At 37.1% G+C, this 14507-nt stretch overlaps 1 protein-coding gene and 1 long non-coding RNA gene across 3 annotated transcripts in view; one reads left to right on the top strand and one right to left on the bottom strand.

Annotated features, from left to right (window-relative positions):
* Nucleotides 1–899, top strand: part of LOC134536870 (uncharacterized) — a 17319-nt gene extending 16420 nt beyond the window's left edge. The window contains exon 3 of the long non-coding RNA XR_010075889.1: nt 676–899. This is a non-coding gene — a long non-coding RNA (uncharacterized LOC134536870). The remainder of the gene's footprint in view (nt 1–675) is intronic.
* The window catches only part of LOC134536869 (ATP-dependent RNA helicase abstrakt), a 25496-nt gene extending 10989 nt beyond the window's left edge, over nt 1–14507 (bottom strand). The window contains exons 1-8 of one of the 2 annotated variants that reach the window (XM_063376920.1): nt 14176–14507; nt 12523–12636; nt 11465–11606; nt 10548–10683; nt 8260–8469; nt 5101–5234; nt 494–650; nt 4–84 (exon numbers count right to left, since the gene is read on the bottom strand). In XM_063376920.1, coding sequence (XP_063232990.1) covers nt 4–84; nt 494–650; nt 5101–5234; nt 8260–8469; nt 10548–10683; nt 11465–11606; nt 12523–12636; nt 14176–14217 — 1016 coding nt within the window. In that variant the 5' untranslated portion in view covers nt 14218–14507. The remainder of the gene's footprint in view (nt 1–3; nt 85–493; nt 651–5100; nt 5235–8259; nt 8470–10547; nt 10684–11464; nt 11607–12522; nt 12637–14175) is intronic. The other variant, XM_063376919.1, reaches the window with a different exon arrangement.

Raw genomic sequence — 14507 nt, 5'->3', positions numbered from 1 at the left:
CACCTGCAGACGTCCAGCCTCACCATCTTCTTGTCCAGCATGTCCATCAAGCGACCTGGCGTCGCCACCATGATGTGGACACCCCTGCAAGCATGTGTTACGCACAGCATTATTTACTGTTCGCATAAAATACACCTGTGCCTCCAAGTAACGCTGTTCGATTTGTGCGGTTTCGAAGTAACTACGCCAATAAATCACGGCATGATTTGAAGTAACATGGTAATAGATTCGAAGTGGCGCTACTTTCTTCAATGGCACTTGTGTAGCGTTAAATACAATGCAAAAAAATTAATGTGGTGAATAAACAAACAACAAAATCAAAAAAAATGTATATGTACTGTTCTAAATTTTACCAAGGAATTTGCTCCCTTGTTATCCTTAGCTCTCCCCATCCACCTACTCTACATGCTCACCCAATTGGTGATGCTCATGACTGCCTTAAGCCCAACGGGAGAGGAATCATGTCCAGTTTGAAATATTATTTGGTGCTGACCTCTGTATAACCTCGAGAGACTCGGAGACTGGTATTCCGCCAATGGCCAGGCAACTGCGTATCTCTGGCGATCCGTGTCGCTGCAAGCAGGAACAGTAGTGTAGGATGATGTCGTAGGTTTGCTTGGCTAGCTCTCTTGATGGACATATTATTAACCCTGCAAAACAATCCTTCTGTTTCAGATCAGCCAGCATGGTACAACCCAGACATATCACACAGAAGAGAAGCTCTATTTCAAGCAGTATTTTTGAATACGTTACATGAATTTCAGCTGTAGATGCCCATCTCATGAACTGCATCGTTCGAGAGTGAACGGCTTTACAAAGTGTTTGGTGATGTTCAGTATACATAAAAGGCACACATATATATATATATTTGTTAGAAGCAAATAAATGATTTATGATTATTTTTTAAACATTTATGAATAGTAGTGTGAAATACCTTTCCCTCAAATCAGAAGCTTCTCTGGGAAGAGAGTGACAGGAGGTTGAAATTACCTCAAAGTCTCGGTGGCTACTTCGCCACAAGTCACTTGAGTCATGGAAGGTGTGGATGCCAAAAAACATTTTGTCTGCTTAGCGTTTTGTTTCAAGTTCTTAAAAAAATGCACGTGTTCCCTGACAGAGCATGTAAAAGGTTGACAGTCTGTAGAAGAACTGTGCATGACTGTTTATAGTGCCCCAAGAACACATTAACTGAATTTTGCTCCCTAAAAGCTCAGACAGCTTCCCTTATAATTTCACTTGAGTTAAGGGAAACGAAAGGTGATGTTGAAATGGATACGACGATTTGCAGTTTTTTTTCCTATCGCACCGGCCAGTAACAGACGGTCGAAATGGACGTTTGCAACGGTCGAATCGGCAGCAGGCAGGCAGCGCGGAATCTGCAGTAACTGGCAGGTGTTCAGAAGTACAGACAGTTCCAGCAGGAAGAGGTAGAAACGAGTAGCAACGACACAACCAGAGTGATGATGTTAAGGGTCTGCGACAGGCAAGTACAGCCGTCTCGCTTTCTTTCATTGCATGTCTGGCCCAGATAAAGGATAGTCAATGGGCAGCAGCGCATGTTTGAGAAGGCGGGGAAATGAGGGGAAGAGGCACTGAAGTTCCCTCCTCTGACGCAGCAGACATGTCTCGGTTGTTGTAGGTCAAGGCAGCAGAATTCAGCCAGGCACTTTTTGAGATGAGTGACTGCTGCAGGACCCACCCTGGTGCTTACAGAAATGGGTGGCTGGTGCCAAAGCCACGAAGAGAGGGACGATGTGCGAATTGTCGTCTGCCGGAACTTGCAGTGCGCGGCATGCATGAACGTTTACAGTAGAGAAAATATTTCCAAAACTTTATAATAAATACCACCGGAAGTCACAGCTATTAAGAAAGGATAGGATATTATTTTTCTTCTCAAAATAAAAGAAACATAAAATTACTAGTTCTGATGAAGACTGTAACAAATGTGAACACCACACGTAGGTAAACCTTTGTCCAAGAAGACAGCAGGTGAAGTGGCTTCTCTGTTCGTGCCCAAGTTATACTCCAGCAATGCACACAAACTTGATATGCACGTACATAATAATACAATATTTTGGAGCAAAAGTACAATATTAACTGACCATTCACAGTCACTTCCAATTTTTTCTGAAACTAGGCTAAACATAAACCTTTAGGCTACCCACTCACACTCTATCATCACATATAAATGGTGCAAAGTGTCTGTGGAAATGGTTCAAATCCTAGAATGTGTTAAATACAAATGTTCATGACCACTACCCCTGCTAATTTTCCCAAATAGTTTTGAAAATTCTGATAAACTCGATGATGATATATAAATCCATACAAATATTATGTGAAGAATGGCTGTGCCAGTAATTTACAGTGGAAATAAAAGTTACAGAAAACTTTTTCTTAATCATATAACAGATGCAAAAAACAGGGTATGTTGATTTTAATCAGCATGATTTAAATCGTGATTTTAATCATGATTTAAATCATATGATTTTTTTATTAAATCAGTGATTAAAATCAATTTATAATATGATAATATGAACGTTAATATTTCCTATACTGTATTGTTTAAACCAAGTATTCATGCCTACTTTCATAAAAACTGATTGCTGCAAAGATAGAATGAAAATTGAATACAGTAGAATCCCGCTGATGCGACCCCTCACGGTTTCCGGAAAAACGGACTTATAAACGGAATGGTCGCAATAGAGAATTCAGGCCAATTCCCCCCCCTCCCCCCCAATTATAAAGTGAATTTGCGTCACGCGAGTTCGGCTATGCTAGATGGCTGGTTGTTATTTTCGTTCAAAACGTGGCGAAGGAACTTGTGTGTATCAGGTAGAAAACATTCGGCTATAAACGAAAGATATAAGAACAATGCTATCCTGAAATGCTGTGACATGTTTTTGGAGTAGATAATCACAGCGACAGACTGACAGGATACGCTCCCATCCTTGCCGTCAGCGATGTTTATTTTGACAGCTCAAGCAATCATCTTTTACACGTCCCTTCACAGCGTAAAAAAAAAAGAAAAAGAAAAAAAAACACGTGTGGCCGGTAAGTGAGGGAAGGAGAGCGGAACTGCTGGCGGCGCACGCATCTACTCGCCAGTCGCCACCGTCTGGCGGCGCGTGTGTGTGTGTGAGGCTGGCGACCAGCAGCATCGTTAGCTAGCGAGAGTGTGACGGAAAATGTAGACCTTGACCACTTCCGCTTACTGCAGGGCTCGCTCTCTTTTATCTCTGTCTCCCCCTTCCACAAATATATTGGCTGGCAGGTCTCGCCCTCTTCACCTTCTTTATCTTATCTCTCACGCACACTTGAAGCACCTAATACGTCGCACCCCTCAAATTTTTCAATTTCAAATTGCTGCCTTCCTTCTGTACTGCATTTATAATTTCTTCTCTCTTTTTAAGAATCGTGAAGAGAGTAGACTTCGGAATGCCATATTTCTGTGCTATCTTCGTCTTGGAAATTGTCTTCTTATCCACTTGCTGGATAATCTAATAATTTTTCATTAGCGACAAACTGGCTCGCTTTATACTCATTTTCACGAATCCACGAGTCCGTGTAAATTGAAAAACGAGTCACAATCGTCAAACGGGACCGGGACCGGGACCGGGACGGCAATAGACGCGCGCGTAGATGCTATCAGGTGATGCGCGCAGTTTACCGGTATTGGCTAGCGTGGACAGTCTAGAGGGGTGGTATCTATTTTTAGCCGTCTTTTGTCTGCCTGCCTGCCTGCTTGCTTGCAGTACAGCGCTCGCCAAGATAGACGTGAACACATAGCGCCCAACAAAGTGTAACAGACTTGTTTTTCAGCCGATTTTACTCAAATTTTCGACTTTCTCTGCTCAAATTTTTCATGGTTTCTCAAAAAACGGTCGTATAAACGGAATGGACGCATCAGAGGGGGGTCGCATCGGCGGGATTCTACTGTAGTACTTAATTTCTTCTACAATGTATTTTTAGTTATTTTGAAACACTTGTTAAATATAGGTGGGTGGAATGTACCTTTAAATGCCACCTCATTTTCTCTCTTCTACCTCATGTGTATGTGTTGTGTGTGTGTCATATATCTCCTTGGCAACAGGTTTGTCTTCCAACAATGTCAAATGCTATTTTTAGAACTGTAGGAAGGAAATTTTCAGTTCTTTGGTATGTCTGGTTTGGTTCAGTCAACATTAAGAAATCGACTGGGTACAGAAAAAGCTGCAAAACTTGTACTTTTGTTTAAAATTTTAAATAAGTAATATTTTATGTATAAGTTTTACTTTGAATACTCTCGTATGTGTGCAATTCTGAGAAGAAGAAAAAAAGGAATTTGTGGTTTTGGTTTAAATTACTTTATTTAGAACAATTGGACTATAAGACTATAAGGGATGACAGAAGTGACAAAGTTACATTTAAATATGATATATTTTCAATGATGTAGTTATTTTCTATAAGACATCTTTTTTTTACTAATGTTAACTATGTTACTGTACTAAAAATTTTCATAAAGTGGCATCATTAATGTTTCCTTAAAACATTATGCAATGTAAAATGTGGTTATTTCAAAGAAAGAAAATTAGGCTAGTTGTCTTTACAAAATGAATTATTCTGTTATTAATTGTACTGCAGAGCAAAGTCAAGTCATGAAAACAGTCATGAAAATGTACTGTATATTACACAGATTACAATTTTGTATATTTTAATAAAAAAAATTGTATTTTAATCAAAAAAATCCCATTTTAATCCAAAAAATCTGATATTAATCCAAAAAATCTGATTATTTTTTTTGATTTTTTTTTAAAAATCAGGATTTTTTCATACCCTGGCAAAAAATGAGTTATTCTTAAATCATCACCATAAACTGTTTCCAGCCCATAGCCGGGTCAGCCAAGTAAAATGCCTCAATATTCCTCTGTCCTTCCACCATTCCTCATTCTTCACTTCATTCCAGTCTTCTCTCTCCTGCACTCCTGTTATGTGACTTTAATTCACACTTTGTTACGTTAACAGTTTAGATCGTCTGTTACGTCGAACATACACCTGAACCATCTCTTTGCTAGCCAAAAATGCAATAATTAATGTACAAGGTGTTTCAGTATTTGTCCATACCATAGGGGCCTTCGTTCTTGATGAAAGGCAGGTGCACTTCCTGTTCCAAACAGAACATGACCAGGGGCAGCACAAAGACCAGAGTCTTGCCGCTACCAGTGAAGGCAATCCCAATCATGTCTCGACCTGACAACCTGTAACAAAAAAGATCTCTTACAGCACGAGTGATGCAGTAGCTGTAGTTTCAAAATAAGTACTCGTGGGTCACTCTTCTGATATTATTATGTACGATTAAACCACAACATTTGTATGCAACTTAAAAAATATTTCCTCGAAAGACTTAAATAATTAATGTTAAAATCTTCTTATTCTTTACATGAATTTCTTTAGGTTTAAAATATTATACACATATAAAAATTGTTATTAACACCGCATTAATTTTCTTTTTATACTTGGGTTTAACATTTTCTTGTCTGCTGACCCATTAAAGATAGAGGTTGGAAAAAATAGCATCAATTTTTCCACCCACAAAATTAGCAACAATGATTTTATAAATTTGCACATATTATTGTGAAACCAACTTTTTCATACAGCTATATTCAAATCTTATTATTTACATTTGAAATGTTTTAAAACTCATATACAAATGCATACAAATGACACTATTTAAGTTTGAACAAAAAAATATTCATGCCTTTTTAGATAAACAATGTAATTACAATGTTTATCTAACTTAAAAAATTGGTACTACAATAAACTAGCAAACATTACTATAGTAATTCACGAATCAATTGGATGAATTGGGTTAGGGCTGTTAGACAAGAGAAAATCTGCAGCAATGATGGTGTGTATTTTGTGTACTACGTACCTGATTTGCTAATAAGGTGATAAGTCTTCAGTGATAAACATATGTTAACAAATTTTAATTATAAATGTGCACATATCCCAGACAAACTGCAAGGTATGAATACGAGTGAGTCAGGTTACTTAAAGTTTACACGACAGCATCGTTTCTTTCTAAATGTGAAACAATACATTTTGTAAATTTATCTGTCGAATAAAGTAGCAGTTTGTGACATTTTATAAAGTGTATTTTACAATTTTACATTATTTATTTTACATTTCAAACTAATTTAGCTGAAAAAAGCACGTACTTAGAAACTAAGCTAAAACAGCAGCTAGGTCTGAAATTAGCACAGTTGATACTGCTATTATGGTATTATTTTCAGGCCAATTACATTTTTCAAACATGAGATTTCCATGTTGTTTTTATTTTATATGAAATCTGTTTATTCAAAACTACAGAATATTATTTTATTAAAAAGATTGTATATTACTGAACAAATATGACACTTAAACGTTCCATGATACTTATTTTTCCAAAAACGTTATTTTGAGTGATACAGGGTTTGTATAAAAAGTATTGGGAACAATTTTTTCCTAACATGACTGCATGTTGCAGCATTCTTGCATCGCACAGGCTCGGTGGTGGGGGGTGTGACCTTTAACATGCGCCAAGAGCCAGTCGCCTGCGAGCAATCGTCCAGGCTAGTGTGTGTTTTTATTGGAACCCTGTCCGAGTAACTCAGTGCAAAATGCAGCAAGCGATTGAACAGCAATACACCCTCATTTTGTGTTGGACTATGAAGATCGGGTACGGAGACGTGCATGATTCGCCAAGTGTTCAAGGATGAAAGCATGTCACAAACTGTAGTTTTGAAGAGGCACAAACTTTTCAAAGATGGCCGAAAGAGTGTGGAGGACAAGCCCCGCGCTGGACGGCTGTCAACGTCAAGAACTTAAGATAATGTGCAATGTGTGAGTGAAGTGCTGAATTCAGACCGTCAGTTAAGTGTGCGAATGGTCGCAGATGAAATTGGCATTGTTAAGATGACAGTACACACCATTATCACTTAAAAATTTGGCAATGCAAAATATATCCGCGAAACTCATCCCAAAGGGCTTCACAGACGACCAAAAGCAGAGGCAAGTGTCTGCTTGCGAAGTCCTCCTGCAACGCACTGAAGACGACCCAGGCTTTTTGGACAACGTAATCACAGGAGACAAAACCTGGATATTCAAATACAACCCGGAAACAAAGCGGCAAAGTTCTGAATGGCACATTTGGCATCAACTCGTACAAAAAAGGCTCGAATGAGCAAATAAAGAGTGAAAACCATGCTTATCATTTTCTTAGACAAGGGTGTGGTCCACTACGAATTTATACCTGAGAGGCTGACAGTGAATGGTGCTTTTTACCTAGAAATGCTAAGAAGACTGAAGAGAAGGGTCAACCAGGTGAGGCCAGCCATCACTGGAAATTGCATACGACATTGACAATGCACCTCACCACACCAGCTCCAAGGTCACGACTACCACTACCTGAAGATAAACGACATTGCGACGATTCCTCAACCCCCTTATAGACCTGACTTGCCATCAGCAGACTTTCTTCTATTCCGTAACATGAAATCCTCCCTCAAAGGACACCACCATGGGACCCCAAGTGCCATCAAAGAAGCTTGCACGCGTACCCTTAAGGACCTTCCGGAATCTGCTTACCAGGGAGCCTTTGAGTCGTGGAAAAGCTGCTGGAAAAAGTGTGTCGACACTCGAGGGATGTACTTTGAACACTTCTGAGACATTCTAGTAACATCTCAAAAAAATATATTTTTCAGAATCTTTTTAAACAAACCCTGTATTTATTTGTTATTTGCCTACCAACAGTATGCAGAACTTTTAGAGGGCACAACATACACATACAAACAGAAAAATACACATACACACAAACAGTAAATACACAAACATAAAGATGACGCAAATACCGGTACAGTTATGGGGACATCAACTAGAATGTTAATAATATTGGAAGAAAAAAAACAGTACAACAAACAAAAAAAAAACTCAGTAAGGAAAAAAAGTGCAGTTCTAGAGTACAATTATAATTGATGAAATAAAAAACTAATAATATTATCATAAGGAAAATTTCAAAATGTTATTGGATAAAGCCGGAGGACTCATTTATTTATGAAAATTGAAACAAAACTTTTTCATGCTAGTTTTACTATCACAGGTACCAACATGTTTAAGGTAATTGTTAAAATTCGTAATTAGTCTGTAAAAAATGTAAGTTTTTTACTGTGCAAAGTACAAATCATAGCAATAAGTCAGTCATATAGGGAGGATTCAAGCGTACTGTCGTGCCCTCCTGATACTCACACGGTCGGTATTCCTTGGACCTGTATGGGCGTCGGTTTCAAGATTTTCTTGCTCTCCAGACCTGCAAGGATCCCGTGAGGGAACTTCATCTGGCGGAAACTCTTGATGGGGGGCGGCACATCCTCCCCTTCCACCAGGATACGCAACCGCTTGCGCACTCGCTCGTTCCTCTCTTCGGACAAGGCAAGGATGTACTTGGGCGCATGCCAGCTAGACAAAACGAGCGCAACGTCTCATGAAGCACTTCTGTTTTAGTACCTATTTTGTTTTAAAGCACCAATAATGCTTATTGTTCAGTCTCAAGTGCTGAGTTGGTTATTTAATATTCTTGTCATTAATATTAACTCAGCGTGTTTCGATTTATCTTGAATGCATGAAATACTACTTACTTACAGCATGTGAGTTATGTCGAATGGGGTGTTTTCCTACGCTGTGATGCATGTCTGTGGTTTAACAATTTTTTTTTGTGCTGCCATTTGTAAAATTAATACTTCGAAGTAGCATGTTTTTTTTTTCCTCCACAAAAAGATGTACTTACGTACTGTGTGTTATTTATCTGCGTTGTTATTTTTGCCTGCAATCCTTCACTGCTTCACCCTTGTAACCTCACAACCAATATAAGGGGGTCAGTTTTGAGTGGCCCTTGCACCAGATGCCATGCAGGCGTAACTGTAACATACTATAAAAATGAGACCAAAAAAAGATTTGAAAGAATTCCTAAAAATATGACTTGCCTAATCGGTTTAGAAATAATGGAAATAACCTCAACCATACCACTGTCAACATGTTTGAGGCAACCTCAATGACAAACTTGGCTATCAATTCTGTGGTGGATATGGAATACTCTACAAATCATCCAATTGAATTTTTTAATTCCTCGCATGCATTTGGTCTCCCGACACATGAAATAAAACTAAAGTTAGGTGCGCCACTAATCCTTATGAGGAATTTAAACCCACCAAAACTGTGCAACAGGACAAGACTTCCAGTGAAATCTTTACAGCGGCATGTGACTGAGGTACCATACTGCCTGGGTGCGGCTGTGGAGAGGATGTATTGATTCCCACCAATTTCTTGTTCCTGTTCAAACGCCTGCACTTCCCTGCATCTGTGCGCTTCGCAATGACACTAAATAAATCACAAGGACAGACAGTGGGCACTGAACGTAGGCATTGTCCTGTGACTACCTTGCTTTTCCCATGGTCAACTCTACGTTGAGTGCTCTAAGAGTCAGCGGACGCTCTAATCTCTATGTATGCGCCCCCGATAATAAAACTACAAATGTTGTCTATACACAAGTTTTAGCTTCATTTATATTGTAGTACAATATTAAGACGAATAAGCATACTAAAATAATTTCAATTATTTTTTTATCCTTAATCCTTTCAATTCCTAGGTTAAAATTTTGTTATTATTTTAACTTTTTTTTTTTTAATTTTTATACAGTAATAATCTTTAATTATAATATATATAATATTAAGGTATTTTATTATTAAGTACACAATTATTATAAAATGTATTTCTTTCATAGTCATTAAGTACGATGTCGACTAGAATGTATACATTGACTCACACATTTAAGGTTTGTTAAACTCCATGTAACATTGAAATATAGATTGTCCATTTCAGTGTTTAAATGGACTGAAGGGTTAAAAATAAAAACTATGATATTAAATTACAGTATATATGTTTTTTCTTCAAAATCCTACACAAATTATCATATAATCTAATTAAGAAACTGTATAAAACCTACCTATGGTCCAAGAAGACACAAGTTGTATATTGAGAAGCCTTACTTAATAAATGATCAACTTATTATCAACAGCCATATTTTTCATTATATTGTTTCTTATTTCATCTTGATGCGACCATCCTTAAAGCATATTTTGTTACAATAAAAGACTACAGTCCATGCGGACAAAGTCACTGGCATAAGTTACCAACCTTTACATTTAAACAAGGTAAATAATCCATTATATGCAACATAATGAACTTAATCTGACACCTTAACACTGGAGTATTATAAAATATAGAATATTATATAAGATATGATTAATAAGAAAAAAATTGTAGTGCAAATTAATATAGAATATTTACTACAGTACTTAAGAAACAAACTAAACTTTAAGGTAGTAAATAATTGTTAGGAAACAAACTTTAAAATGTAAGGTAGTAAATAATAAATAGTTGTAACATAAATTAGGGTTGTGGTTAAGTAGAGGTATTCAGTAAGCACAATATCAATAAACTGTATTTTTAAAAAGGACCATTAGACACTTTTTCTTTACCTAGTTTTAATGGGATCTTCATACTGGATACCTTTAGCCAACTCTGCTACACCCATCAACGCCTTCTTCTCCGCCACACTCTCCAAAATTTTCTCTTCTTCCTTCAGCTGCCTTTCCATGGCGCTTTCTTTCTTTGCTGCCAAACACAAACATCACCTTTCAGTATTTGCAACAAAAAAAGCTTGACCAGCAAAAACAAAATTTACAAACTTTTGTTCTAGTAAAGATTTACCAAAGGCTCAACTTGATTCAACATGATGAAAATTTATTTAGCTCTTTATGATTCCAGATTTTTATGAAGAAGTCTTGAAAACGGGACTGTTTAAGTACATCTGTAGGCGTTTTCTAACTGTAGAAACTTAGATAATGACTTCTACCGAGACACAAAATACAATAAGTCCGGGAAAAAAAAAATTTAATTATGAATATTTTCCTGTCATTTAACAAAACATATATAAGTAGCAGGGGAGCAACAACAATGGGGGGGCAAGGGTATTTTGCCCCCCCCCCCCCCTTCTGAAACCTTGAAGTGGGGGCAAACGGGGGCAAAGAAAGTGCTGTGTAACCATTTTTTAGATAATTAAACTGCTTAAATAGCACCATTTTCCACCTTGAAATACAAATTTTCCAGGGGGGAGCACCCCCGGATCCTCCGCTTCAATAGGGGGGGATCGATGATTCTTTATAAAAAGGTATATTGCCCCCCCCCCCCCCCCCCCCCTTTGGAAATTTAGTTGTTGCGCCCCTGATAAGTAGCATATATCTACACATGAACTGAAAATGCAATGACCCAGCATCTTAGGTGAAGAAGAGCCATGAGTCACTACTATATATCTCTCTATCTCTCTATGGTATTTTCTTTGAGAAGAAACATCTACTGGCAGCACAGAACAGGCCTGCGAATCACAACGGCTTACCTTCAGCCAGCTTCTTGAGCTCCGTGTGCTGGTCCAGAAGGCTGATGTTAGACTTGCGGCCCCACACCTGCCCATCTTCATCGTCCTCGTCGCGCTCGTTCTCGCTGGACGACTTGCCGCGCTGGCCAAACTCATCCTTCAGCTAGGCAGGCAAATAAACTGATCAACTTGCTGACAGCACCAATACAACTGACAGATATTTTCAGTTTGACATGTGCAACTGAGACACATTTTAAACCTGTCATACATTCTCCAAAGGGCGAAAGAAAAACAAATTACGCATGGAAATATCATGAACTACAATTTTAGGAATTTTACATTGTATTATAATACTGACAAGATATCCATCAAAAACTAAATGAAGTATTAAACTAGTTTAAATTACATCAAATCTAAAACAGTTAAGGGATATCCAATTTCTCCATATTAAATTTTTATATGTTCATACATAGTAAAATTTTATAATATATTTTTAATAATTTTTGAACAGTGACTTTTCTGTTAAAATATTGAATGAATCCAAAAATGTATTTTTAGTACAGTTGATTAATGTGATGATACTACAGTGGCAACATTTTTAAGTTCCAACTATTTTATAATTTGAAAAAGACATATGACAGTAATAATACTGGTTGGTAAGTAAGTGTTAGCTTTTGAGAAACAAAATATACTGCTTATTGGTTAGGTTTAGTGACATTCAAAATGCTGCAAAACCTTTTAACTCATGGTTTGGTTATTTTTTGTTAGGTTAATGACATTTACAATACTATAAAAACATGATAAAGTTTGGTTAAGTAGTTGCTACTTTATTTTGGCTTCATCAATATACACGTAATATGACAAATGTTCTTATAAAATTAAGCATATTTAGCTGCAGCTATTTTTATCATATACCATGATGAGCTTGGATTTTTAAAATTTTAACACTAAAGTAGTTTACAAAAGCATAAAAAAAATAACCTAAATGGATGGGCAAAATCATTAATTTTCACATAGCCTGATAGCTACAAAATACACAAAATTACAACAGAGCTAGCTTTTAAAAACACTTGCTTCACCTGTCCCAGTCTCCCGAGCTTCAACAACTGTTGTTTCTTCCGTTCTTTCACTGGAACATAAGGAACGTACTCATCGTCCGATGAGTTGGAATTCGATTCTTCCCTGCGGTAGCGCTGAAACACAACAAACTATAGTCATGCGCAAGTTTATTTTACGTGCCTCCCCAAATTGTTGCAATTTATTTGTTTGTCACTATAGGTTAACAGACAACTTTTACAGCCGTTTGGTCTCATGGTCAGTGTTCCTGGCTAATGGGCCAAAGATCTTGGGATTGATTCCTGACCAGGTTTAATATTTCTAACTGGTGGTAGATTCCCTTAATGTTTAGAGAACTAGGTGTTATGTAGTCCCATCACTTCCATACCGCAAAAAAAAAAAAATTGTGAACCACCGGAGACTCATCCTGCCACGAGTGTCTCAAGTGTGTTGCGCTTCCACATTGCGACATTATCAGAGCTATCAGCTGAAATCAGAATGGCATGACTGGTTTTCAAGCATAGGTTCTCAGTAATGCAAGTATTAACACTTAACTCTTTAAAAAAAAAAAAACAGCCTTATCAAGTTTATCAGGTAATTATTGGACGTCATGGCTTTTTAGAATGGAAAGAAAAAAAATTGGAAATCGTGGTTTTCACACACTACACACGTCCCTAAATTTATTGCCAAGGGATGGTTTCGTAATTTTGTAAAAGTTTGTCAAAAAATTAAAATTTTATCTCTTACATTACATAAAACCTAATCAAGCCATCAAGATATTTTGATGTACCGAAGCATCATGCAGATCTACCACAGGATCAAGCCTCCAGGATCCAGGGATAAAATTCAATATATGAAACGGAAGAATTAGCATATTTTTGTTGGCTACAGTTGTGCTAAACAAAGTAATACATGATCGTGGGTAAACAATCACTGGCGGCAGCAGTGTGAAAAAATAGGTATTTTAATGTAAGCTTTAATCTGTTATTTTTCACGAAACAGTAGGAATTAAGAAACCATTTTTTCAGGGTAAATTTAGGGACATCTATAATACTTGAACAACATATTTTCCATTTTTATTTACTTTTCGTTCCCCGAAGCCGCAAAGTCTTATGCTGGTATAGTAGTGTAAGCTATAAACTATTATTTTTCACAAACTAGTAGGAATTAAGAAACCATCCCTTCAAGGTAAATTTAGGGATGTGTGTAGTGTGTGAAAATTGTGTTTTCAGATTGTTTTCTTTCTGTTCTAAAAAAACCGCAAAGTCCGATGATTACAGTTAAACATCCATGAAGCGTTTTCGGCTCGCATTCAGAGGGTCAAAGTTATCTTCCACATTCAGTCTAGACGAATGCACGTCCGTTCATTTATTCGTCATACATCCATCCCACCCATCTAGACGGTCAGTTATTTGCGTCAAAGCTGCTGGCAAACAGCTAAGACACAGGGAGCTAAAATCATTCCCGTTACTCCTGACTTAACGTACTAGCGTCACATTTCCCGAACGGAGAAAAAATTTCGTTTAAATCTGCTAACTAAGATAATTGGATTGTTATAAAAATTTAACTAAGAAATTTGCTTAACGGCTAGCAAAGGGAAAATCTTTGATGTTTTAGTTGTCTGATACCTTAAAATTTAAACTCATTTTGAAACGTGTCACAAAGGATACACGAACCTTCTTCGGTGGATCATCTGAAGTAGATTCTTTCTTGTTCATATTTATTAATAATGCAAGATAATTGCTTCTCTAATCCATTAAACTGCCATTCTGTCTGTCTTCACAGCTGATCAATGTTTTTGAAACAAGCGTATGTTTTGTTTTGTAAAAAGAAGCAAAACCAATGCGTAGTGTGTAGAGTAGTAATGCGTTGAATGTAAATAAATACAATCGTTCGAAGTGTCCACTCTTTTTCGTAATTTTGTGCAAAGATACAGATTAAAAGTTTTCAGGGAAAATATAAAACAAATATTTTTCTATCAGAGTGCGTTAATTAGATGTCGTATATT

The sequence above is a fragment of the Bacillus rossius genome, chromosome 11 (assembly GCF_032445375.1).
Source record: "Bacillus rossius redtenbacheri isolate Brsri chromosome 11, Brsri_v3, whole genome shotgun sequence".
NCBI lineage: Eukaryota > Metazoa > Arthropoda > Insecta > Phasmatodea > Bacillidae > Bacillus > Bacillus rossius.
Note: the sequence above shows the minus strand (reverse complement) of the source record. Positions and strands in the feature narration are given on the sequence as shown.